Below are 26,369 nucleotides of genomic sequence, written 5' to 3' on the forward strand. Positions count from 1 at the left end.
GGGTCAATGTAGCACTGTTGTTTGGACATTAAGGGCGAAATCTTACAGCGAGCGAAGTATCGTGAGTGGGTGGAGATTACTGTAGGACCACAATGGACCGCCCCATGCCGGCAGACTTGTCGAATCTGCACCCGACAATCCTTGCGTGACTACGGATCCACTCGAACTCTCGGGGGGCCAATTGCAAAAGTGTAGTGTTTGGAGCATCGCGTCTTCGCTTGTGAAGTCGCGCTCGTTGGTTCCTCGAGAAGGAAAATGCTCTTGCGTGTAACTCTCTTGCATTTTTCAACTGATTAGCCGTGTAGGCCGTGCCGCTTCGTGCGGAGCTCCCAACGACGTAGTGGATTTTCATACGATAGAAATTGCCAAACTGAACTTGTCTGTCCGAATATGAGAGGCTCCCCAATTCGCCGCCCATGGACTGATTCCTTAGCCGAAATGCCGTGCTGTGCCACCAGGAGAACTCTATGGCTTTTTTCTAGTGGGAACCAACCAACATGAGATCCACAGCGCATACCGCTCACTTATCTTAATAGACCCACGCGGTTGGTGCTAAGCGGCGCAAATTAGGTTTGCTGTACAGTCGAGGACAAATCTGCTAGATCAATCAGGTTGTGGAGCTTCGCTTTGAGGGGTGAGAATACTCCGAGTCTCTGATGCTCGAGGCGAGGCGAAAGACACAAAGAACCAGCTCCTTGTTCCTGCTCTCCCTCTGTACGCTGGCTACAATCTAGCTCAGTGCGTGCCAGCGTTGAAGCATTGTGTGCCTTTTCCTTAAGGTGCTTAATCACGTATCCCGCTGCGAACCCAAAACATGAGCTCCATCGCTCAACTGGTGGGCAGTTTGCCACAACGAAGTCGACAGATAATCACCGTCATAGGAGCGCTCGTTGTTGTCATATCGCTCTATTGCATTGGGAATAGCGACTATGCAACGACCTACATGCCGCCAACAAAGTCGGCGACGAGCCATGCCGTGCCTCGACCTCCAGAGAAGCTTTACGGGAAGGGATACAAAGGCCATTCGCAGCCTGATGACATTAATCGAGTGACCAATGACACGCTTGGGTTTTCAAAGATCTTCGTTGTTGGCCTGCCAGAGCGGAGTGATAAACGTGACGCCGTGGTCTTGACGGCGGCCTTGACAGGTTTCCATGTCGACTTTGTTGACGGAGTCAAGGGGGAATCCATTCCTGACAAGGCTGTTCCATTTGGAATCAATCGACAAGCGCTGATGGAGAATAACTTGGGCAGCTGGAGGGGCCACATGAACGCAGTCAGAAGGATAGTCGAGGAAGGCCTCGAATCTGCTCTGATCATGGAGGACGACATGGACTGGGACGTCCGGTTGCGTTCCCAACTAGAGAAGGTCGCCAAGGGCACCCGCGAGATATTCGGTGGCGGTTCGAACCCACACTCACCCTACGGGGACAACTGGGACGTCCTGTGGCTAGGACATTGCGGGGAGCCGTTCCCCGAGTTCTTGGAAGAGAACAAGGACAAGCCTCTGGATCATCCAGGCCTTCAATTTATGAAGCACAAATACGTCATCGAAAACGACCCAACAGTCCCACCGCCGGACAGAACCACCGGCCTGGTGGACTTTCAAGCCCATCCGTACACCCGATGGGTGCACGTCTCTGCTGCGCCTATTTGCACTTTCGCTTATGCGTTGTCGCAACGAGGAGCCCGCAAGGTCCTTTTTGACTTGAGTGTGGACCATCTGACTGGTGCTTTTGACAACGCGCTGGCGGGCCTCTGCCGCCGCTCGGTCGCTGCTGTGGGAGAGGAGAACGCAGAAGGGGACCGTGGGCTGAACACGAAGTGTATCTCTGTCACGCCGCCGGTCTTTTTCCACCATAAGGCTAAAGGAATGGTTATGGGTGACAGTGACATTCAGGATGTGGGTGGGGATGCCGTGCGTGACGAGGGGACGACAGAGAACATCGTGTGGAGTGCGAGGAATAACATCCGGAATATGATTATGGGCAGGGAGATGGAGAGCCAGTTCTAAAGAGTATAGATAATGGATAATGATCGAAGTGCAGGTCAGCCATGGAATGAAATGAGTCCTCGTGATCATCTAGAGTTTGCGGTCTGGGCAGCATATAGTGGCTCAGGCTCTCTTGTAAAGATGGCCCCTTGATGAAGTTCCCACCCTTGAGACGGTGAGAACTTTCTTCCTTTGCGACAGACACAATTCGACCAATGGCTTGCCCTCTGCAGACACATCAGAATGGCTGGTCCGTCGTGTCAACTACTGCGGACAGGATGCTGCTTCAACGTGCTCAACATGTTGAAGATCTTTGCCGTGAGAGCCTGCGAAATGGAGATGATATTGATCTTGTAGACTATCAGTACGAGATGTGCTGACTTCTTCTGGTCAATGGCCAAAGGAGAACGGCAAAGGCGCCTGATTTTGGTACATGCATTATACTTGACTTGTATTTGCCAGCTCATTGATTTCCTTTTGGAGCGAGACCTCTGGCCACCCATGGCCATAAGCGAACAAGCGCGCCCATGACACATACCGATAACTAGTCATGCAGAGAAAAAGCCGCCGATGTGACGGAGTGTATTCAAGATCCGCCTTAGGGCGATAGAACTTGGATCTCTCATTTGAATGTATCCGACGTGTCTTTGTCGATGTGGGAGGGTAGCGGCTGAAGCAGATCTAATAGAAGACTGAACGAAAGACCGATCAAATTGTCAATGCATCGGTAGGGTTATTTTGAAGACTGTCAAAAGCCCAGTCTTCTCGATCTGACCTCGCTCGCAGAGTTTTAAACCGCATGCCGAGACTTACTTAGGTTCACACGGATCAACCGCGAGCATGGTGAGGACGCTATAGGAGATTCAAGAGTAGGGCTCAGCTCTGAGCGCTTACTTTCTTTTTGCCACAGAGCCGTAAACAAGGTGTGCGACGCATGCAAAGTCTGAGCTTCATACTCCATGGTAGCAGTACAGATGATTCAACCTGAATAGTGCTGAAGGTGTTATAGGTTTGATCTACTTATAGAAAAGGGATCATCAGCCTCTCTAGAGGCTTCCGGTATGGGAACAAGTCTTTTACTATTCACGCAACTTGTACCTAGTAAACATGCGTCCCCATGGCTAAATCAATAGAGTCATTGGCCATTAGGCGCAGCCCATAGGCTGATCAAGGTGTGTATAGCGCACCCAGTAATGACAGAACACGTAGGTCAACCACAATCAATCTACCGTACCATGTGATAGCCTCGTTCATTTCTTTAAAGTTAAGTTTCTAGTTTCTTTTTGCTTACTCATTCTTCTTGCAAACGTGAGACTGCAGAAGCAACTTCATCTCTCTTTGGTTGATCTTGTCACCCTGGGGTTCTAGATCTCCAAAGGGTCAGGCGAATTGACTGCCGATGAGCTAGTGCAATGGTACGCATATATCATTGAGGTGCAGAAGCTTCCCACCCAGTTGACTTAGTTCTGGGATCCACCACATGCATGCAAAGAGCGACTGTTACGCTCGCTGCAGGCTTGCTGAGTGGAGATGAGCTAGACAACACATATATCCTCCTGCATCGATATAGTCTCAAGAAGTGTGAACCTCCTAGCCATCGCTTGTGTCTGGCACACCTGATTCACAAGGCGTGCAATTGAGCATCTTTAGCGTGTCCGCGGCTTCCATCTGTTCGGCCCATGGTTGCAAGCGCTGAGATATAATACTCGTCCGTGGAGTTGTATCGATCTTGCCGAAGAGCCTAGGTACTGGACTAGTAGTTATGTGTATGGGTTGCCAGGGTTTTGATAATGTCGATGAATCTGTGCCGTAAATGCACTTTAGTGCATGCACTCTGAAAACTCTCGCGTGTCATTTATCTGGCATGTGAAATTGAGCTGTTTCTCACTGCTTTCGCTTGTGTAAAGCTGCAAGTTGAGTCAGATTTCTTGTTGTGAGCAGATTCTTGATTCACGTCTCCCGAAAAGCAGTTGCCTAGACAGAGTCAGATATTAACGATTTCCAGGCAGTTTCTCTCATTTTTCTCGAGGGCGTAGGTGGTCTTCCCGCGATATTTTGTGGCTCCCGCGGCAACTGTGGAAAGAACAGAAATGGAGAGAATTTCTGTAGAAGTAGCATTCTCGAGCGGAGATGGATTTCGGTGGGATTCGACATTGTCCAATTATTTCCCGCTTCAAATGTTGCGTTCTCCAGCGTCGAGTGGAGTTTGGACCCAAAGCTTACTGGAGTGTGTTATCCCACAAGCAGAAGTCTCATGAACTTTCCAGAGAAGTCCCTGCATGGTCTGGCCAGCGGTTTTTCAAATATGCATACCCACCATCGCAAGGCGCTCCACCGCAGACACCAGCGTGACAAGCTAGAGATTAGCTAAGCGTAAACCGTGGTGATGAGCTGGAAAACAGTCCCAGATCAGGGCTCCTAATGACTCCTCGCAGCTGGTCCAGGCCGTCAGACGAGAGTCATGAGCTTATGACGCCCGAATTGCCGATCGCCCCGTGCGGCGAGGGTTTGACGTAAAGGTGTCGAGGGTTCGCGATCAGGAATGATGAGTAGCAATCGCCCGTCTTTGCGTCGCTATGACAGCGTGAAGCAGCACGGGCCAGCCTCGCAGGACAAGCATCGTGGGAACAGCACTGGCGTGATCAGGCGAACTCGCAGGCATTGCTCGAATATTTGTGGAAATTCCACAGACGGCGGCCAGGGCGACTGGCGGGCGGAGGAAAAGGGGCGGGAGCGAGTGGATGAGGAGGAGTAGGAGGAGAAGCCGGATGAGTCAAGACGCACTCGTATTAGCGTGCACGCGTGTTGGAGACGGAGCAGAAGGTTTTTTTTTCTGCACACCACCAGATTCGGACGTGCTTGCAGGCATCGTGAGATCCAGCCTCATAAGATTTTGCGTTTGCATCGTGACCAAAGTCGCCACCATGAACCCTGTCATAGAAAGCCACAACCATGGATTTGTTTTGCACCATGGGGAAAGCTAGGTCTGAATCGGTGCCAAGCGTATCTCTCCACGGTCTGGCCTGATCTGCACATTGTGCTTTGCGCTGCGCTGCTCTCTCCCCAAACACTTGGCTTCACGCGGATAGACAAACAGACTCTGCTCCCCACGGCTGCGACTGATGCAGGTCCAGGCTGTCAAGGCTGGCCGAGTTCGCGCACATCTGCTGGAACAGATGGATCAATGGAGGGGTGCAGACGCCCTTCTGTGGATGTCGGCTGAGAGCGACTCCATCGTATGATCGATAGCGGCTCGCTGGTTTCATTCCGCGACGTGTCCGGCTCAGTAATGCATCGAGTGGGGCGGGTGACAGGCGTCCGAATAGTGGAATCTCGTCGAGCTCGGCTCGATCTAGATTTCAAACATCGTGATTCCCTTGGGTAATGCCATTCCATGGGCACTCACTATTTAGCCCGCACCTCCCATCACCCTCGGTCTGTCGTGAAAAGTCCATCCTCAGTTCATACCAACCAACATTTAACCAAGAACAACAATACTTCAACCGCAAACTCCCATCGACTCGCTCTCCAGACTCTCTCTCCAGTCTCCACACCAGCTGCACTCCAGTCCTTAGTCCGGCTTATCGACCTTGACCAGTCCCACAACTTTTCCAATCTACTCATGGCTTCCCCGTACTCCACCATGCAGATCGCCGCCGCCTCTCCGGCCGTCATGGCTGCCACCCCCAACGCTGCGCTGCAAACTCAGGCCCAAACTGCACTGGCCCAGCTCGCCGAGGACTTCGCCGTGCTTGAGGACTCCGATCCCGTGAGCGCCTTCGAGGTCGCCCGCACTCCCATGCGCCGTCGCGGCGGCACACTGCGCCAGGGCAACTTTGAGTACCCTTCCTTCAGGCAGTCTCGCATCGCCGCCGCTGTCTGCGGTTGAACAACCACCTGCTTGATTGGCCACAACCTTCAGTGGCCATGAGCTCCAACAACACGCGCCGCGTCGAGCGAGTGATCTTCCCGCCGAGGAAGACAATCATTCATAGGCTCGACGCCAATCCAGCCGGACGTGAGCGTCTCCGTCCGCAAGCTGCTTCAAAAAACGACCATGGCAGTCATCAATCCATTGTATGACTTTGCCAATGAGAAAAACGCCCCTCCATCATCCCCGATATCTGGGTCTCTGTGACCCAGGAGGCATGGGCGGGCACAGAAATGGGCAATTCGAGAGGGACCACTGCAGCGGCGAACGATGACATCGTGTCGCCCGCATGGGCATGGGCTCGCCACCAGGGGCGAGCGCTATTGAATGGAGGAGGCAACGCATTTGAACACTACTAGGTAGCAAATCGTGACGTGCAAAGCATCTAACTTAGAAGCTTGCACCAAGCATACCACTCAAATCATACAACAATGATACAACCACTCATCATCCAAAGCTCAATGTTCCAACCTGCGTGACGTGTCTCAAGTGTTGTTTCTATTCTAATGTTGCCGATCTTGACTTGCTGCGTACCAGTAGACAGACAGCCCAACGCAGAGAAAAAGATTGGGGCTCTGGCGCAGATCCGGAGCCCCCAGCTGGGCTTCATCTCGATACCACTCGATCAGCAGTGTCAACCTGATATCACATCTGCCTCGGCGCTCGCCTGCATTATGCGAACGACAGAGCATCAGGCGAGGCCGTGCGGCAGCTCTCCCCGCGCAGATCGCCAGCCGAGTAATGTGCCCACAGGGCTCACTGTCGCCTTCCGCCCTGTTCTGTCTTGCGCGTGAGCTGATGAGCTGCCACTCAGCCACCTTGAGGAAATGTGGACGCCATGCAGTCGAGGGAAAGCCGGGGCTGCATAGTGCTGATCCCCAGAGTCTAGATCATGGAAGAAGCCATGTGTCCTCCGCCTCGTCCTGCTACTTGCAGTTGTCGATGTGATCGCCCAGCCTATCAAGAACAGGCACATTTTGATGCTGTTGGTGGTGCTGCTGATACCAAACCACTGACAAAACTGAGAGTCTGCATGGTATTCTCTCAATTTGAGTGGGACAAAGTAGTACTATCAAGCTGAACCTTTTCAGGAATCTTCTCTACTTTGGCAAAAACACTTCAATGAAGCTTCCTGGCCAGCGTTGAATATTCTCACAATTCAGTACTACACAGATGCGTTTCCATCATATATGTCAACTCAATTGAAGAACAGACGCTCTGGCAAAGAGCCAGATAGATAGTGACAGGAACAATTACGGATAATCTAGGAATGGGGCCCTAATATGTGCTTATGAAGTATGCTCCTGTTGATTGTAACTTTTGACTATGCATGGTTAATTGCATTGTAGATGGAGAAACGCCAGCCAAGGCATGGACGTTCATGTTTCATTGTTTTTGCTGTTCATAACAACAGATTTTTCGGTTCTTGAGAACGAATATACCTCAAACCATGACTTGAAAACTATTGCCAGACTTTCGAAGACTCTTGAAGAGCCATTAAGAGTTTTTGAAGGCCATTTGAAGTCTTCCAGTACAGACGAATCTTGACTCAAAGTCATTGGCAGCATCGACTTAACTAGCCCTCCCTATGCAGTTCAATCATTCTGCCAGTTTGGACACTAGTCACCTCATGAGTAGTCATTTATCCTTCTGAGTGCCAAGCGGGTCGTCGCATCAGCCAGCCACCTCATCTAGGAAGGTCGAACGAAAGCATAACCAACCTTGGTAATCCAGCCCCTGGCCAAACCGATAGCGGCTCAAGCTGCCTTGACCGGTCACCGTGCCGCCATTCTCCAACGCGCCTGGGTGGAGTCGACTAAAGCTCAACAGAAAGAAGCGTGAAGGTCTGGGCTCACTATCGCATGTGCTCGTGTTGCTACAGTGGGTCCCTCATGCGCGGGGTTGCGGCGTGCCGCCGGGGAGCTGTGAGCTCGAGAGCTTCACCTGCAGGTCCCCCGTGCTGCGTGAGTCGTTTCAGGGCCCACTATAGGGCGGTGGAGGGGTGTGTCCTGGCCTGCCAGGGCACCGCCAAGGGGGCTCCCGCCCCATACCTCCACGGCGAGGTGTCATGCGGGCTTTCTAGACTTCTTGGTATTGCTTCCGTGAAGGAGACTCGGGATTATTATGGGCATGATCGTCGATACTGTGGTATTGGTCGAGAGTGTCCTGCAGTATCTCCATATGTGCTATGTAGGGACAAGAGTCAAGGAAGCCCCACAGCGTCGATCGGCACTTGGCTGACCATGGAGTCTCCTCGCTGGGATGAGTGCTTGTCCGCCCTGAACACACCATCAGGCCCGCCCTCCTACCGTCTCACAGCTCTCGCGAGACTATTCCAAGGAGACGTGGCACTCCAGGAGACACAAGAGAGACTGCGAATGGGGAGTTGTCGATCAGAGAGACGTGGCTTCGATGAAGCCATGACTGCAAACCTGGGACGGGTCACAAGCCAAGAGATGGCAGTAGATCGCCGTAGACCGCCCTCTCCAGCTCATCCCACACTCTTATCACAGCAGCGTCCGGCTGCGGGAGGATATTGGTGAAGAGCGTTGCCCCTATGCCGGAAGCCGGGTCGATGAACCAGTGCCCGTTGCAGAGTCCCGCCCACATCAAGCTGCCTTTCTTCCTTTTCCCCGGCTCATCTTTCATGTTGATTACGCCGCTTATGCCGTGGTCCAACGGCATGCCCTTCACAAAGTCAGGCGCCAAACCGTCATGGAACAGGTCTGTCAGGAACATCAGCCACCGCCTCTGCACTTCTGTTAGTTGCGGCTGGACCATCTCTTCCACAGTTGCCCTCTTCAAAAGTGCACCCTCGCTGCCTGCTAGAGACTTCAGCAGAGCCTGAAGCACTTTCGCGTAATCTGTCGCTGTGGTGTATAGCCCAGCACCACCGCTCTCGACGTCTCCGTCGGCAAGCACAGGGACAGGGTCATCGCCAGCCGCAAGCTCACCCGTCTGGGCGTCGCGGTACGAGGTTGGCACAATCCTGTCCTGAACATGAGGTAGAGCCTCTCTGTGGAAGGTAGAATCATCCATCCCCAGCGGCTTGAACAAGTTCTCCGCCATGTACTCCCCAAGGGTCTTGCCCGAGATCTTCTCGACGACCTGGCCAGCCCAGTCAATCGCCGTGCCGTAGTACCACCCCCGGCCCGGCGTGAACTTGAACGGCGTCTCCCACGCGGCGACTGTGCCGCGGAGCTCCTCGGGCGGCCCGTACCCGACGTGCGCGGCCCACCTGTCGTAGTCCGGGTCCGCGCCCGCGTACCCGAGCCCGGCCGTGTGCGTGAGCAGGTGCCGCAGCGTGACGGGCGAAGTGTTCTCCTCAAGGAACGGCACGTCGGCGCCGACAAAGCCGCGCAGGATCGGCAGCCGCGCCAGCGCCGGCACCAGCGGCCGCATGTCGTCGTCCAGCGCCACCAGCCCCCGCTCCACGAGCTGCATTGCGCACGTCGCCGTCGCGATCTTGGTCAGCGAAGCCACCCATGTGAAGGACGCGGGCGAGAACTTGGGCGAGTCTGCTGGTGGGGCTGTGCGCCCTGCTGAGCCTTGGTAAATCACACCTGGAGTTTGCCTTGTTAGTGAGTGCTGGCTGTACTATCAAGTCCAGAGCAGGTTACGGTTGCTCACCGTCCTTGTTCACAACGACAAAGGCGGCGCCGAGGAGCTCGTCCTTAGTTGTTTTGTCGCCCTTAGCGACGCAGGCGTCAAGGATTTTGTCCAGCTTCTCCATGCTGATGTTCATGCTATGTTGCACCAGTTGACGGTCTGTATGGTTAGCATGAAGCAGGTTAATTTGGACTCAACGGTATCTCATGTGAATGAACATGGACGGTCCAGTTGGTGATGTGTGTAGTGTGAGCTGGGGATCAAAATGCGGTTAAAGCGGTCCGTTGGGCCGTGGCTGTTCCCAAAAAAGCGCATTTGTGGAATAGTCCTAGAAGTGCTCCGGCTGGGCGAGAATTGCGTTTATATATTGTTGCAATTGTACATATCGTCACAGTTCTATGATTGTGAAACATTGGGCATTTGTCCCTCTAACTGCCTCTCTGTAAACGCCGACTGGTGAAGTATACCTCCCTCATGGCCTTCTGCTCTTTGTTGAGCCCAGTGACAGGCGCAACCCCATTCCATGTGGTCACAATCGACCATGCCGAGCCCTGGCCGATGTTGATCTGACCCTCATACCATCACACGATACGATCTGGCACGTGGTAGTGATTTCCACAATCGAAGCCATCGCAATGCAACCTCCCAGAGGCCAACGAGCGACGGAGCGCTTCCGTCGTGGACGCCTCCCAGTGTGCAGTCCTTTCAGCAACTCGTGTTCGTCAAGCCGACCTTCCATAGCCAAACTCCAAACCGATACCCAAATTGGTGTAAGATTGCGGGCGAGCTGTTTACTTTTTCTTCGTGTTGCCTTCGAGGTATTTCTTGAATCTTGATAGATGGTAGTTGATGTTGTTCTTCTTCTTTGGTGGTGGCTTTGGCCCGTCCATGCACTCCCGTAGTGTTTGCTCGACGACGGCACATCCGGCCGCTGCGTATCCTGCTGAAGCCCAGCACGCTATGCGATGACAATGGTTAGCAGACTGGCTCCAAATGAGATGCATATTGAGAGATGGATGCCCTCAGACACTTGTCCGAGCGCCGCTTGTTGCTTCCATAATGGCTGATAGATCCTCCGCAGCCCATGCAACGGTGTGTTGCGTTGATGACCACGGGGGTGTGCCCAATTGCCATTAGCCATGTATCCATGGCGTGGCCGGTTGCCTTGACACGGAATGATCCTTTCCCCCTAGACTCAATTGTCAGAGCCATGTTCAGAGACAATCCCATCCATATTATGGTCCATCCTCGTCAATTGTCTGACTGATAATATCCGCATACTGCCAGTATAGTAGCCGTATCGTCGAGTCGCCGTGTGTCTCGGTCAGGATTCTAATCCAGCACGGTGGATCTTGACCAATCCTTCATTCGGGTCGACTTCGAATTACATGACCGTCCTCTCTGACAGTCAAGAGATGGAAAACCTCTCCCACAAGCCCAAGCATGTCCCTTGGGATCTCTCGAAAGATGACTGGCCATGAGCAGCCGTCTGTGTCGCCCTAAGAATTTGTTTTGATCTTGCGTTCCTTAACCGGCGAAGCCTCGACTCCCCCGTGTTGCCTTGTTCCATTCGGCCCAGTCGGTCTGTCGCTCTTGCTTTCCCATATCTTGTTTTCGAGCCCTCCCGTTCCTGTGGCGCTGGTGTTGTGGCTTTGTGTTGTCTTGTCCATGGTCTCCCGATTTTATATTCCGGACACGACTCGAAAGACCTCGGCCATGACATCTCGTCTCAAGGTCGTCCCGGCTCAGCGCTGCAGCCACTCGGCTTTGAGTCCATTTCCAATAGGCCGAATGTACGCAGGAAGCAACGTGCACAGCTGTTCCATCTTTTGTCACTTACCGAGCACTGAAGACATTATTGGTAGACATGGGTTGCCCTCTTCTTTGTTCGGATTCCTCACTCGCAGAACCCGCAATGGGGGCAAGCGGATGGGCTTTTTGACCATGATGGATGCGACGGACTGCGACTCTGCCCGGTGAGGGCCTCACTTTCGGATGGACAGGAATCGCGATTCAATTGTGGCAGTCCTTTCGTGCAGTCGAGGATCGAGCCGTACGGGTGAGTGCCTCGGTTGTGGCAGCGTAGTCGTCGGGATACGGGTTTGAAGGGTTGCTCAAGGTTGAAGCTTCAACTCAAGCTTCCAGATGATCGAATCTGGTTCTAAAGTTTTTGGTGGTCCGTGCGAGAGCCCCCTGCACTGCGGCGGGCGCGCCACCCAAGCTCAGCAAGGCCCAGGGCCCTAGGGCCCCTCCACCTTGAGGCCAGGGAGCTGCCTGATTGGCCGCAGCTCCCAAGTAAACAAAGTAAACCGCCGACCCGTTTCCTCGACCACGACCTGTACCCCAAAGGGCGATTTCACTGCGCAGGTGCGACAATCCCAGCACGACAAGCGCGACTCGATCCTCGACTCGACCTCTTCGTATCGCGACGACGAGCCACATCTTTTGAATTGACTCAAGAAACTATCCCAAAAAGCACTATTGTGTCTCGAAGCACTTTTAATTGATTGAATATCCCTCCAGCGACCGAGTTCATCGCGTCGTTTGCCCCCTCAAAGACTTTGTTTACATTGACCCAACCCGCACCTACAGTAGCTGATCGCAGCACCGACCCAACTTGGGCGCGCCAACATGACGCGCAAAATCACCGAGGCCAACAAGGCTTGGGAGCACTCCGCCTCGACAGGTGAGATGAAGTGGTTGAAGGACACGTAAGTTCTCTTTTTGTTCCTCCTTCGCGCCTCCTCTGGCGCCTTAGTTGCTGGCCTAGCTGGTCGCGTGCAACTACTTACGTCGCTTTGATGCTGTCTAGGACCTTTGTATCGGCCGAATTTTTCCAGCCTCCCAGTAACACCCAGCCCCACGGCTGGGAGAGAATCGCGGTTCCTCCCGCGACCTCCAGCCACGGCGGAGGAAGAATCTTCAAGCGCGTCCCCGGCCGAAGCGTGGACACCAAGTACAATGGTGTCGCAGCCGAGCTCGATAGCCAGGGATTTGGCGAGAGAAAGCGGGCGAAGATGACGAGCCACAAGGCCGCCTGGGGCTTGCGTAGTTTCGACCCCAGATACAGGACGGCCATGACCGATCAGTATGACATCGGCAAGGCCAGATGTGAGTTGCTCCCTCGAGATGATGCCTGCGTGTCCCTGTCACGCGTCGCATGGCTAACAATTGGAATAGACCAGGTGAAGAGGGCGTACAAGGAGATTGCGGAGGACAACGAGACCATCCGCAAGAGTGCCCGCCCCTCCAAGCGATCCACCTTCGAGCCATCCCAATTGACGTGGACCCCCCGAAAGCGACACAACACCCGCTGGCCCGTCAACCCTCCTAAGTGGGATGCGCCTATGATCGCAGAGTGCCAGCCCCTCATCATCTTCGAGATAAGCACGAGCGACATCGATGATCCCGCATTCTGGGAGCAAGAGAACCCAATGGACCTGCCACAGCAAGAGCAAGGAGACCAGCAGCAAGGCGACCAGCAGCAGACCAAGAAATTGTCGCGCCGTCGCCGCAGCATTGTCCAGCGTCCGTCGCTGAGCACCATCTCGGAGGAGTATAAGGAGCCCTCTGGAGTGCCAAGCTCGACGCCTAGCACCAAGTACCGCCCAATGTACAGCGCATCTGCAAAGAGGTGGTCTGCCGCCGCAGAGAAGTACTATACCAGTCTCAAGGTCGCCTCGTCACCTCTGCAGAAATTCACCATGAGCGTCACACCGAGAGGCGTTACCATCGAGGACGCAGAGGAAGACCAAGACACCGAAGAATCTTCAGAGATCGAGATTACCAATGAGCGTGGCCATTTCCGCGTCCCTTCCTCGCCTCTATCTTCCCGGTCCGCCACCACCGCTGCTTCCAATCGCAAATCCAAGGCTGATGACGAGGTCACCAATGAACGTGGCCGTTTCCGCTGCCCCTCATCGCCCGTGTCTTCTCGATCCGGCGCAACTACATCTTCCAATCGTAAACGCAAAGCCCAGAACGAGGTCATCAGCCAGCGGACTCCAATGCGCCGCCGAACCTTGCCTCGCGAGTCATCACCCTCGCCCTCACGACCCATCACCACCACGAATGCCGTGGCTGTATTTGACCAGCCCACGCCTGAAGTGCATACCGAGCCAGAGCACGAGACTAAGAGACGTGTTTCACTTGACAATGCACGACGTAGCGACAGACGAACTGAGATGGCGGCCTTTAAGAAAGTCCGCAGTTGGGTCGCCAATACGTTCACCGGTGGGCGCCGCCGCAGCTTTGCGGAGACCTTGGAGGAGCAGGAAGAGCGCGAAGGGCAACCTCGTAGAAAGCGCCGGCACACGCTGGACGTCGACGTGGGAAGCAACCCGGACATATTTGGTCAGACAGCTGGTCAGCAGCAAGATCTACATGCTGGAAATGATGCTCTACCTTCCACCACCCCTGATGAGATCCTCCCACGGGCTGCGAGCCTGACTCATCCAGCCCAAGAACCTATCGAGCAGTCGGAGAAATCAGCTTCCACTGCAACCACAGAGCGCATCCCACAGACGGAGACCCAGGCCGAGGACGCACGAACGCCTTCAATCGAGAACGGGGTTTCATCAGTTGGCGTGGGAGCCGGTACGAACGTTGAAGAGAGAGTCGGGAACTTTCTCGATAATGCGGCTACTGCTGCAGCCCAAGATGACTCTATTTCGGAGGCCGGAAGCGAATTTTCGATGGCACTGGATGAGGCAAACCCAGAGTCGGAAATTCCATTGGAGGACACAGCTACGCCCCCCACCCAGACGAAGGTCGCCATTGACTGGGACGCTATTACGAATATCGACGATAAGATTAGAGATCTTCTCGATCGTAAGGCCGCCTTAGTGTACAACGAAACTATACCTGTCACCAAAGAGGTCGAGGGAGATACTACAATTTCAAAAGAAAAAGATGCCACCATGTCGGAAGAAGATGACGGAGACACTACTGTTGCGGAAGAGGACGAGACGCAGCCCTTTGAGATGAGCGTTCTTGACCGCATCATGAGTGTTCTCGAGCCTGATGAAGACGAAGATATAACGATGGATATTCCTGAAGTCAATACTTCTGCGGCCGATTTGCCTGTTACCGAACCACCTACGACCGACTCGTTCATGGCTGACTCACCTGTCGCCGACTCACCTACACTCCATCCAACAGTGCCCCATTCGTCAGTCCCCGATTTGCCCACAGCCATGGAGACGACTGTTGAGACAGCAGCATCCAGCATTTCCGTGGTTGATATACCCATTTCCGTTGAGCTCGCGGCCATGTCACAGCCCGCTGAAGATCCGGATAACCATTCGAATGGAGGCCCAATCATCGAGCCCACACCCATGGATGAGACGCCCATTTCTGCCGAGCCTGAGGCCAAGATGCAATCCGTCGAGACATCTGATTGCGACGCTGCACCTGTCGAGCCTGTCGCCGTGGTTGAGAGACCATTTGACAATGACCCAGCGGCCAAGTCGCACTCCACTGAGGCGCCAGAACAAAATTCTGACGCAGTCTCGCCCAACATGCCGATACCGAGCGCATCCACCATTGAGAAGCCCACAAACATGTCACAGTCCGTTGAGACGGTGGAGCGGAAACGAAATTCGGCCACATCTATCGAGCCAACAGTCGCGACACCGTTCATTGAGGCAGGGAAACGCGAGTCCGACAAAGGCGCACTGGCTATGCCCACGGCCACAACACAGCCCGTAGAGGCACTGGACGGAGACTCCAATGACGACTCGGAGTACGCAATGCTGCACAGCTTCGTTCGCCGTGCTCAACTGAAGCCCAAGCGAAAGGAGTTCACAACATCGTCCACAGGCTCGCCAAATACCTCAGCCGAGACCAGCACAGCTATCAAGAGCCCTCGCCAGCCGCTGGGACAGAAGGACGCTAACAGAAGCCCGAGCCCAAGCAAGAAGCGCAAGCTCAAGGAAGCCGAAGGAGCTCCATTGGATATGACGAAGAACAGCCGTCTCGTCAAGCCCGACCTCGACGACACCACGCCACAGCCCTTGCGCAAGAGGCGTAGAAAGGGAGCAGAGACCGACTCTCCAGATGAAATCTTCAACCCCGAGATGGCCTTGTCCCAGAGCCTCACCCAGAAGGGACCTTCCGGTGGCCCTCGCCGCTCCAAGCGGGTTGCTACTACGAAGACCGCAGAACCCGCCACACCATCCCATATACCCGTCCGGCTCCCAGGCTCATTCGACGCAGACATGCCTGCCGTCTCGACAGCTAGCCTGATGCAGAGGAAGACGGAGAAGGACCTCGCCACATTGACGCGTACTAACACTCGCCGAAATAAGGGGGGCGCCCTCCCGGTCCCTGCCCGTCTCGCTGGCCTCTCCCTACCAGCAGAGACCGCCGCCGCGGCCGCCGACCCGTTCACATCCCCGAGCAAGTCGGCTGAGCCCAGGGCGGCTAGGCGCGGAAAGGCCGTCCGCTGGGACGAGACCTTGGCTAGGTTCCAAGGTGACAGCGGCCCTGCCCCCGCTGCTGTCGCTGAGGAACCCACTGCCGCCGTCGACGAGGATCCGACTCCCTTGGTTCCAGCCCCGGTCTCAGCTCCGGTCTCAGCTCCGGTCTCAGCCCCGGTCCCAGCCCCGGCCGAGTCGGAGAAGAAGAAGGCGCTCAGACCGCGCGCTTCGCGTCTGCCGGCCGCGAAGACGACGACAACGAAGACGACGACGGCGAAGATGACGACGCCGGCGAAGACGAAGTCGGCCCCGGTCCCCGCCCCTTCGCGGGTCACTCCCGCGAAGAGGTCCGGCGCGCTTGGGGCGCGGCTGGGGACGCCCGCCCCCAAGCGGAGGGGTAGCGGGAGGGGATGAAGAAGAGGAAGAGGACGACGATGATGACGACGATGATGACGACGATGATGACGACGATGATGATGTGTTTGTTTTTTTGTTGCTTTTTTTGTTGGACTAGATACCCTGCCTGCGTAGGCACCCCCGCGGGGGCTTGAATTAAAAAGTTGTTTCCAGTATTTCAGCCGTGGACAATTCGCTCTGTGAACTGTCCGGTATAATTTGATGGTTGTCCAAGCCTCGTAGCCAGGAATCGACTCGTGTCTGGAAACCTCGAAGCAATGAAGTCTTGCTGCCGGGGTTGGCCTAGCTTCTCGCATCTACTTCCTGCCCGGATTGTCGTATCATGACTTTTCAGGTCAGCCTTTGTCACCTAGTATGTCTTTATAACCTTGTCCAGTGAAATCAAATAGGAGGAAGTCCACTGAAAGTGCTTCTAAAATTCCCGGGGAGGCCCGTGGGCGTCCAACGAGCCCGGGTGGCTGTGGGCGTCGGATCGTCCCAGTGTCAACTGTTGCTTGGTCATTAGCTTGTCCGGGGCAAGACCGAATATAAAACGAATTTGGTGAGTATAATTTTCACAGAGGAGGAGAGAACTCCATCGAAATGTGGAGTACCACGTCTTCCAGTTCTTCAGTTCTGTCGTTGGGTTATAGACCTAGTAAGAAGTTTCGGCAGCTATCTGATTAGGCATTTGTTGACATATTGCACTTATCTTTAATTCACTTCTTGAACACAGGCGACTCTGAGGGGAAGGGCACATAATGTGAAGAATGTGAGATTGCAATAAATCTACCTATCTGACTGCTCAATTAACAGAGTGTCTCTGTAGAAACATAGTCGCCTGGCCCGCTTACCGCCAGCCACGATAGTTTGGGGGATAGATATTACTCCAGCCACTAAATGGCTGCGGCTGCGGGATCCAACCCATTATGTTACGATTACCCCAATAGTTCAGTTGTGGATTGATTCGGTATTGCCCCTGCCACAAATTACTGAAGAGCTGGGGGCGGTGGCGGAGGTTGTTGTTCCACCAGAGATCATCACGATACCCATCACCGGATGATGCCCAAGTGCTGGAAGATCCAGATGGCATGGCTGTTTTTTTTTTTTTGGGATTGTTAGTTGAGATTTATTTGTCAGCCTTACTTTCGCGCTTTGGTTGATTGTGTTTACTGCTGAGTTGGGTTAGAATATCCGAGAGTTAGACTGAATGCCATCCATTTATATGCGGGTCGGACGGGATGACATTTGTGTCTGATGGTGTGGGTTTCTACTAAAGAGTGAGTTTCGTGGAACTCCAGTCACTCAGTACACAGTCGATGACCAAGAGACCGGTATTGTGATAAGACTCTTGCGCCGCAGGGCTTTAGTCACCAAGCCTCTCGATGACTGGCGGCCTTCAACCCAATTTGCTAGGGTAGATACTTGATTTTAAATCCTAATTCATTGAAACATCACGCATGAGCACGAAGAAGCAAGTAATCACCCAATACAGGAAGTCTCATCGATTATGCTACACTCTATCAATCCAGCGCACAAACGTAAATACTCACCTCGATAAATCTGTGTCCTTATAAGACAGTACTACGTCCTCAAGAAAGGCAGGAAACAGCGGTCCAAGCCAGCTAATGCACTCCCGCCGCAACACATGTCCATCTAGTTGCCCTCAACCGAGAAGTCCTTGCCAACATCAACATATCTCTTGGCCCGGCGCTCAGCAGGTGCCATGCGCTTGTTGTTGTTGCCGCTGAATCGGCCACGTCCACCACCGTTTCCATTTCCAGTCGTAGCACCAGTCGTAGCACCAGTCGCAGCATTGGTGGCAGCATTACCGCCGGCCGCGTTGTTGGTAGCCGCTCCAGTAGCCGCTCCAGCAGCCGCGCCCGCCCCAGCATTGTTGTTGTTGTTCTTCCCGCGGCCACGACCGTTGCCTCCTGTCGCAGCACCTGTTGTGGCTCCTGTTGCGGCTCCCGTCGCGGCGCCTCCGGCAGCGTTGGCCCCGGCAGCGTTGCCGCCTTTCTTTCCTCCCTTCTTGCCGTTGCCTGTGCCTGCATTGGTATTGGCGTTGCCTGTGCCCGTGTTGGCGTTGGCATTGCCTGTGGTGGCGGCATTGGCATTCGTGGCGATTTCCTTGGTGGTGTCTTGCGTGATGGCCTTGTCAGAGTCCAGGATGGCCTGGGCGATATCCGGGCCTTGCTCAGCAACCGAGCCGGCGTTCTGGTTTCCTTGGATGGCGGCGGGGAGATCCTTCTTGTTCTGGGCGATCTGCGCCATGATGCCCTCCAGGGTCTGGGCCGAGGTGATCTTGGACGGGTCGTTGTCTGCCGGCAGGGGGGTGGTGTCCGTCTGCTGGACTGCGATGCAGCCGCCAAAGTCTTGGGCGTTGCGGCAGCGGACGGTGCACACGTTTCCTTGTGATGATCCCGTGCAGGCCATATCCTTTGGCAAAGTGACTTTTCTGTATTTCGAACGGATTAATATCTTTTGTACCGAGTCGAGTGAGTGATCAAGGCTGAGAGAAAATAAGACTCACATTTGCATTTCACCAGTGGTATCCTTAGCATTTCCTTGCGCCACAGTCAGTGGTGTCTGGCCACTTGTTCCCAGGGCGTTTGACGTTGGGTCCAGATCGCAAGTGAATGGACCTGAGCCCGTCGCGTTGACTTGGTTGATGGTCATGGTCACCGTGCTGCCCTTGGTCACCTGAGTGACCTGCTTAGCCGCCAGAGCATTCTCGGTGTTTTCTCCAATGTCGATGTTGCCACCAGACAGAGTACGCCCGCACTCATTGACAACGTTGGCAGTCAGCTCCGCGGTAGAGATGAAGTTGGCGTCGGCAGGGTCCTTTGCGTTGACTACTACTAGTCAGCATATACTTGTACAGCAACACAGAACATTGTATAAGTGACTCGTACCTTGAAGACCAGTGCTAGTGCCAGAGTCACCGACTGCCTTGACAATGACGCCCTGGGCGTTGGCCACAGCCAGCATGGCCGAGGTGAAGAGGGCTCGAGTTGCTGAACGCATCTTGTCCTGCCTATCCTTCCCAAAGAAAGAGAGAAAAAAAAAAGATAATTATAATTCACCACAAAAATGAATGATTCAATGCAAATAAAATCGGGCGTTTGAAGAAGGGTAACAGACCTGCTGGTGAAGATTGAACAAACAGAAAGAATGAGGGAAAGGAAACTCTGAATCTGACGATGAGATTGAATCTACTCCCTTTCACCCCATCATTGACAGCGGCAGCCACGCCGTTTTTGCGAATTTGGGACGACGAAGTACAGACATGCAAACGCGCCAAGTGACACAGGCATGGATTGCTCGAAAAGGCTGTGTAGCCACCATGCCTTGGTAGTCTGCTACGGACGCCGTATCAAGTGAGCCGCAAGTCGAAACCCCTGAGTGGGGCGTGGGAAGGGAGACAGGGGGGGTACCAGGGGGATTTGGAGTGCAGAGTGGATACTAAGGAGAGCCGCAGCCCAAGTGCAGCCCAGCAAAACCCATCGCATCCACAGCACAGGCAGCGCAGCCGCCCACGGTTCGTTTGCCCAAAGCTTGCCAGCGTCAATGACAGAGTCAGAAACGAACTTGAAGCCGGCATTGAGACGAGATGAAATCATGCCAGTGGGTTCGTTTTGGTTTGCAGGGCTGGCCTAGGAGAGCATCCCGCGGACATTTCTCGGCTACCACCCACCTAAACCCCTTGTCTCCGTGTCACCCATGGCGAACATCGCTGCCATCGGCCGGCGGGAAGGAAAATCATGATGTGTTGTTGCAAACACTTCTTGCGAATCCCAAGGCCGATCGCCGGTGCTTGACCTGTCCTGGGCGCCCTACAAGCCCTACAAGCCTTGCACCCCCGTACGGAGCCAGGAGCCTCTTTGCAAACAGCTGATTTCCTTTCGATGTGAGACAGGGGGCCTCGCTTCCATACATCGATCCCTCGCCTACATGCATTCAGGGCCAAGGCAACACTACAGCCAGCACGTACTGAGTGCCCGGCAGGTGCCGAACTTTTGCTCGCGTGGGGGCATGCGAAACTCCCTAGCCCTGTCTCGCCATGAAAATTAAAGTTGAGTAGCAAGCTTCCGTAAGCCTTGCCTGATCCACCCTCGCGAGCAAGTCAACAGATCGGGCTACCGGAGACGCAATAATTACTCCGTGCGCGAGTTTAGCAGTATTCATCCGTTCATGCTGTCGGTGGGCACATTCCCATCGGATCCGCACCTCTACCTTGCCAAATTGGCTACCGATGTCTTGAGTGCCGTCGGGCTCTCTCATCCTGAGTGCCTCCGTTTGTGGGCCAGTTTCCTTTCCCGTACTCGTCTGATCCGAGACGTAGTTTCGTCTTGTCAGGCAGTCTTGGCGTCTCGTCGGACCAACTGTCTCTATGGATCTCAACTTCATCTGATGGCCTGATGACGCGCTATCTGATCCAAAACGCCCTATCTAGTCCAGTACCAGACTCGGTTATTCACCTGCTGATGCGCACATAGCTACATATACGACGCAAATTGTAAGAAGATAAATTGTGATAAATGAGATATATACAGAGATTGTGGTGGGTGTGTGATTTCGGGTTATCGGCTCTGCACGCTATGTACCAGAAGATACGGAAGAGCTACCTACCTAGGTAATCAAGCACCTCTGATCAGTTGAAGCAAGCCCGCAGGGTCGTGGGGGGTATTAGACAAAGGGTGGTGTTGCTGTATCGATGTCCCGTAACAAGCTGAGAACCATTCTTGAGATTATCCACGTGCAATTGCATTTCGTGTTGCATACTTCAGACCTTAAACTTCCAACTTTGACCAATTGACTAGAGTACAAAAGGTCTTTGCGAATGTTTGACGATTTCCCCACGTCTCATTTGACATTTCTCCGGAGTCATGGAGCTGGTCAGGAGCTGGTCATGGGAAGCGATCCATGTCTGCTGAGTATTCTAATCATTATTTCACTGATGCAGAGCTGTGAGCACTCTCGAGAAGCTCATTTCGCACAGGCTCTCCCCCTTTCCTCATCCCCTCCTTCAACGTGTAATTAGTGTGTTTTTTGGTGATTGACACATAATAGTCTCAGAAGAAATGGAAATTGATATCCAGTCCACTGCCATCCTCCCTAACGCAGCCCAAAGTCGTCTCGCGAATCTACTTCGACCCTGAAGAACCCATCGGACCCCTTCCTGCGCTTTGCCGGTGGCGGTGATGGAGTGCCCAGCTCCACGCTGGCTTCTCGGCTTTCGCGGTCTTCCATGGGATGAGAGCCATTCTCATCCCCCTCAACCGTCCAGAACCGGCCCCGGACAAGGTCGATATCAAGCTCAACCAGGTTGCTAGGGCCACACGATGTCAAAGGGACTTGGAAGAGTAGACTCCAGTCGTAGACCTGGTCGATGGCGTGCTTCCTCAAGATTCTCTCCGATCTTCGAGAGCCTGGCGAAAAGTTGGGCCGCATCCGGAGCACCAATATGGCCTCTCGGCTGTTGTAGACCATCTCGGCCACCTCGAGGATATGCTTGCCATTCGGGATGGGAAGCGGTCCCACTCCAGAGCTCGGTAGATACTCCAGCACAATGTCCCAGACATCGTAGGATTGTCGCACCAAGACGCTCTTGCTGCTCGCTCCTTTCCCTTGAGGTGCCACCTGGAATGGGTTGGCGATGATCCTGAACTTCGTTTTGGTGTCCGCGATCTCTACGTCAATGCTGCCATGTCGCTCTCCCCCGTTTTCCTACATGAAAACAATCCGTTCTGGTCAATATTTGGAGGTCGATGCTTGTCTTGACGGCATTTCCGTGCGGCACACAACGAGAAGCCAAGACTTACCTTGCAGAACAAAAGCTCACCGGTATCTGAACCGCACTGACCTCCAGAATCTGTAGTCGTCCATGTCTGCACAGCCAAAGCTGCGCCGAGGTCGAAGAATTCCTCAACCTCCATAGCGAGGGCATGGCAGCATGCCGCCCCTTCCGCGATGCTCCATTTACTTGAAGGGTGAGCGTTAGCCAAGCACTGTCTCCATGTAAGCTGGAGCGATAAATACGCACGGTGCCATGACAACGTCCAATTCCTTCGCAACATTCTTGCAGGTGATGTCCACGCCTTGATCGCAAAGTCTGGCGCAGACGTCTTTGATCTCATCTCTCAGATTCCGGCTATTGGCGCTTCCTCCGGTGAGCAAGACTTGGACTCTCCGTCCTGTCATGGCCACAAGCCTGATGTTCTGAGTTGCCAAGTTGATGGGTTCGCGGAACGCTGATTCCCATTCTCGCTTGAGCTGTTCAGCTGTGATTGTGACTGTATACGAAGCCCTTGAGGCGCCAAAATCACCTACCAAGTCGGCATTCAGGCGATGCGGGCGTTCAAGACTGATCCTGGATTTTGAGTTGAAGAAGCTCTCGAGCAGCCTTGACCTTATGACATGACGCTTGTGAAGGGGGTACCTTTTTGGATTCTTGCCCATGGCCCTGTCAATACAGCGGCTGATGCCAAGTTCCCACAGCTCGTAGCCTCCCCGAACGCCTATACTTATCATTAGGTGGCCCTTTGATGAACATTGGAAGGGTTAGGGCGGTAAGGTTAGGACAGTGGTAGGACAGGCTCGCCTCGCCACCCCAGACAACATTACCGAACGGAAAGAGGGATCTCATCCCTCCATTCATTGTAGCAGTGTCTAACGCCGCAGTGACTGACATCTAATTACATGAAAAGCTTACCGAAATCGCCTCGTGGCGTAGCGTGGAATCGAGGTCGGTCGCCTCCGGCCCCCCAATGTATCTCGCTGTCTGAGCCACCCTGAAAGACATCACGTCAGGTATCCACTGTGACGGGGCGACTCGACCAACATAGGAAACGTACCATGGAGTGTCCACCGAAGTCGAGGACCATTAGCTCATTGCAATTACGCAAATCCTGTGGGTGCCTATGGATGAGAAATTGAGCCTGGCATTGGGCCTCGAGGGCAAACAAAGTCTCAACATCTTGTCCCATGACTGTCTTATCGATGATGGGGCTGAGATATTCCTGGATGGGAGTCTCACGTCTTGACCATGTCTGAGGGACGCATAGAGCGAGCGAGCGAAGCTTAACATGGATCTTTTCACAGTGCTTGAGGATTTGCTGGACGACCTGGTCACTAGTTGGTTGTCTCATGTCAGTAACATTGTATCAGTTCACAGTACTGCCGGCCGACACTTTTCATTTGTATAGTGAAGACACAGTAAAGAGAGGGCATTTGGGGCTAGCAGTGAGGAGGAGTTCAGATGACTTGGCCCAGGACGCAAAGGTCTAGATGAGCGCAAGGGGAAGTCATACAAGAAGGTGAAGAGGATAGAATCCAGCACATCATTGAAATTCTCTTTCTCGATCTCAGAAGGTAGTGAGTTGGAGTGATCGTAAAGAGCCTTCGTGAATGGGTGACCGTCATCGTCTTGTGTTCGGAAGTAGGGGATGGCTTTGATCGAGATTGTCCTTTTTTCGTCTTGAATAGCTGCGTCATATCCGACATCATAGGGAGGGCCATCAAAAGGACAACACTTCGACGGCCATTCGCCCCGTTTGAATCGCCTGTCAGAGTCATCGTCTTCCCTGAAGTCCTGGATCCTGTAAACTTTGACCAAGTTTCGTTTTCCGGTCGTCTGGTCGACTTGGGTAGTTGCGATTACTGCACGGGTTCCCGTACTCCCTGGATCGATGGCAGCGTATCTGAATGACCACAGCTATCAGCGAAAGTGTTCATGAAATTGAAGAGGAAATAAAGTCCATTGTGGGTCGAGACTAGCCCTTCTAGTGTACCAAGTTCGCCTCCATCGTCACCCAGGAATGGCACATGCAATCGCTCAGAAGGAGGGTTTGATTGTGAGTTTCTCCAGCTTCGGAGGTTCAAAAATGGATGAGAGGCGGAATCATTTCGAGAAGCCATAGTGATGATTTCTCCAATTGTGAGAACCCAGATCGATAGAGCACGGCTTCAGAATGATGAGAGGAGGATTATCTCCCCGAGGGAGAATTTTCTTTCAGAGGAGAGGTCGAGAATAGAGCTTTAGGCAACAAGTCGCACGTGCCAGGATACCGTAGGAGATAGCCATGGACCCAGATGGTGTCCAATTCCATCCGTTTGCTGTCCGGGGTTCAGCTTGGAATTAGCACCAACAGCCGCGGGTGCAACAAAGACGCGTCAAGACAAAATCAAACATCGACGCGCCTGTCCGTCAGATGCCTAGAAAGCTTTGATTGAAGCCTCATGCTTGCAAGGAAGTCGCGGAATTGACCTTCTGATTCGTCTATATGGCACGTGTCTCGCGCCTCAGACGTATGGCCAAGCAAACCCGCAGACGCAGAATTCGTTTGCCCTCTGCCACCTCCTTGCACCCACGTCTGTCCGTCAAGTCCCCTCTGATCCAAACTCCAGATCATTTTACTTTCTTCGAGCGATAAGGAAAAGGTTTTTCGAACGTAAAATCTTGTGGGTTCAATTGAAATCGAATGATGGCGGAACCAATCGACTTAGCTCGGAAGAAATCCAAACGAAAGCGAGGGGCTAGTTTTCCTGAGCCCGAAGAAGTGACAGCGGAGATCATGGAAAAGCTTCAGAGTTCGAGGCAAGGTCTTGACAAGACGATCTCAAAGTACAACGATTATATCATGCGAAACCAACATAAGAAAAGACAGCTATTCATCGAATCCTGTGCGAAAAGAATTAGGATTCTACCTGACGGTGTGAGGTCCGTTGTTGCTGCAGAACTTCTTTCTGATGAGGACTTCGCCGCAGAGATGGACTTCTCTGAGCTGCACACATCGAACGGCAAGTCAGGCGTATTGCATTGGAGCTGTGCGGATGCTTCTTTGTCTGACACTTCTTGGAGAACCAGTGAGCCCCCTTTATTTGGTGATGGAGCAAGTACGTCGCCCAGACGTCACTTTGTTGCTGACAGGAATTCTCCAGTGCTCCGGGATTACGCCGCCCCCTCGTCTACAGGAGTAGATTTGCTTTGGCAGGTTACTCGACCAACAAGCAGAGCGTTTTCTCCAGACGTATTACCACCAACCACCATCGCAGAGCCAACGCGTCACACGACTCCAATGAAATTGCCTGAAGTGAGCATGCCCAGAAGTCCCCCTGCAGTTGAAGAGCAAGACGAGGAGGACATTCTCACTACCTCACGAGTCACCGTCCCAAGGCCAAGGTATGCAAATGATCAGGCGGATTCTGGAGCTTCTCAAGAACAGGTGTTGCCATCAATAGAGAAGCGTCAGGCAGTTTCCGGTAAAGAGAAGCCCCCGAGAAAAAAGGTGTTCGACGTCCGTTTCTGGACAAAAGAAGAGAATGATACGCTCATACAACTTTGCCGCGGCAATGTTGAGGCTCTCCAGCCCTTTCGTCTGGGCTCGCCCGGCTTTTGGAAACATGTATCTGATCATCTCCCTAAGCGTAGTCCAAACGCCTGTTTTCAGAAGTGGAAGCTCCTGAAGGGTTCTCAAGAAATCACTACAAATGCTAGGTCAGCCTGGTCGGAAGAGGAACTATTGAAGCTTGCGCGGACACATGCACAAGCTTCAGATGAGGAGAATTGGACCAAGATCGCGTCACACATGCCTGGACGCACTGAGGGTAGTTGCAAATTGCAATACCTGCGCAGAATCAAGGGTACAGTCTTTGAGACCCCACGTGGGGCAGAATCTCAAGAGAATGCAGCGTCTACTGCGGAAGGGAACGAAGGGGTATCCGAAGAACAAGAACAGGTAGATCTGATGAGCCGTGATGACATCTGGAGGGAGATGGAGCCCAGTGGAGAGAACCCATCAGTGCTGTGAGGTTGACTAGTAGGTCCCGGGCTATGCGCGATCTGTCCCGGAATATGCTCAACAATATTGCCTTGGATGACACCGCGAGAAACTGTCGTCAACCTTTTCGACTTAGGTAGAAATTGGTTTCCTTGACCACGATGCACCACTTCAATCTTAAGTGCGATATACTGGGTGACTGTCATCTCATGTGATGGCTTACGAACATGTCCCGTCAG

General features: G+C 53.5%; 8 protein-coding genes across 8 annotated transcripts; 5 read left to right on the forward strand and 3 right to left on the reverse strand.

Moving 5' to 3' along the window:
• Positions 1-814: 814 nt before the first annotated feature.
• Positions 815-2,014, forward strand: J7T55_005826 (glycosyltransferase family 25 protein; the record flags this gene model as incomplete). The annotated part of the gene is made up of 1 exon (XM_053137582.1): positions 815-2,014. The coding sequence occupies one exon, from the start codon at positions 815-817 to the stop codon at positions 2,012-2,014; it is 1,200 nt and encodes a 399-aa protein (XP_053000597.1).
• Positions 2,015-5,615: 3,601 nt separating this feature from the next.
• J7T55_005827 (uncharacterized protein) lies at positions 5,616-5,882 on the forward strand (the record flags this gene model as incomplete). Its single annotated transcript, XM_053137593.1, has 1 exon — positions 5,616-5,882. One exon carries the CDS (start codon positions 5,616-5,618, stop codon positions 5,880-5,882), a length of 267 nt encoding a protein of 88 aa, XP_053000598.1.
• Positions 5,883-5,920: 38 nt separating this feature from the next.
• J7T55_005828 (uncharacterized protein) lies at positions 5,921-6,940 on the forward strand (the record flags this gene model as incomplete). Its single annotated transcript, XM_053137604.1, has 3 exons — positions 5,921-6,011; positions 6,465-6,714; positions 6,814-6,940. The coding sequence occupies 3 exons, from the start codon at positions 5,921-5,923 to the stop codon at positions 6,938-6,940; spliced, it is 468 nt and encodes a 155-aa protein (XP_053000599.1).
• Positions 6,941-8,366: 1,426 nt separating this feature from the next.
• Positions 8,367-9,657, reverse strand: J7T55_005829 (beta-lactamase transpeptidase-like protein; the record flags this gene model as incomplete). The annotated part of the gene is made up of 2 exons (XM_053137615.1): positions 8,367-9,487; positions 9,555-9,657. The coding sequence occupies 2 exons, from the start codon at positions 9,655-9,657 to the stop codon at positions 8,367-8,369; spliced, it is 1,224 nt and encodes a 407-aa protein (XP_053000600.1).
• A 2,507-nt stretch (positions 9,658-12,164) lies between these two features.
• Positions 12,165-16,366, forward strand: J7T55_005830 (uncharacterized protein; the record flags this gene model as incomplete). The annotated part of the gene is made up of 3 exons (XM_053137626.1): positions 12,165-12,244; positions 12,346-12,644; positions 12,714-16,366. The coding sequence occupies 3 exons, from the start codon at positions 12,165-12,167 to the stop codon at positions 16,364-16,366; spliced, it is 4,032 nt and encodes a 1,343-aa protein (XP_053000601.1).
• A 1,638-nt stretch (positions 16,367-18,004) lies between these two features.
• On the reverse strand, positions 18,005-19,375 carry J7T55_005831 (gas1-like protein; the record flags this gene model as incomplete). The annotated part of the gene is made up of 3 exons (XM_053137637.1): positions 18,005-18,806; positions 18,882-19,203; positions 19,264-19,375. The coding sequence occupies 3 exons, from the start codon at positions 19,373-19,375 to the stop codon at positions 18,005-18,007; spliced, it is 1,236 nt and encodes a 411-aa protein (XP_053000602.1).
• A 2,091-nt stretch (positions 19,376-21,466) lies between these two features.
• J7T55_005832 (uncharacterized protein) lies at positions 21,467-24,268 on the reverse strand (the record flags this gene model as incomplete). Its single annotated transcript, XM_053137649.1, has 7 exons — positions 21,467-22,078; positions 22,174-22,333; positions 22,395-22,869; positions 23,064-23,142; positions 23,206-23,482; positions 23,662-23,992; positions 24,061-24,268. 7 exons carry the CDS (start codon positions 24,266-24,268, stop codon positions 21,467-21,469), a joined length of 2,142 nt encoding a protein of 713 aa, XP_053000603.1.
• Positions 24,269-24,831: 563 nt separating this feature from the next.
• J7T55_005833 (uncharacterized protein) lies at positions 24,832-26,160 on the forward strand (the record flags this gene model as incomplete). Its single annotated transcript, XM_053137660.1, has 2 exons — positions 24,832-25,216; positions 25,292-26,160. 2 exons carry the CDS (start codon positions 24,832-24,834, stop codon positions 26,158-26,160), a joined length of 1,254 nt encoding a protein of 417 aa, XP_053000604.1.
• Between the last annotated feature and the right edge of the window lie 209 nt (positions 26,161-26,369).

The sequence above is a fragment of the Diaporthe amygdali genome, assembly GCF_026229845.1.
Source record: "Diaporthe amygdali strain CAA958 chromosome Unknown NODE_1_length_4327563_cov_65_473760, whole genome shotgun sequence".
Classification (NCBI taxonomy): domain Eukaryota; kingdom Fungi; phylum Ascomycota; class Sordariomycetes; order Diaporthales; family Diaporthaceae; genus Diaporthe; species Diaporthe amygdali.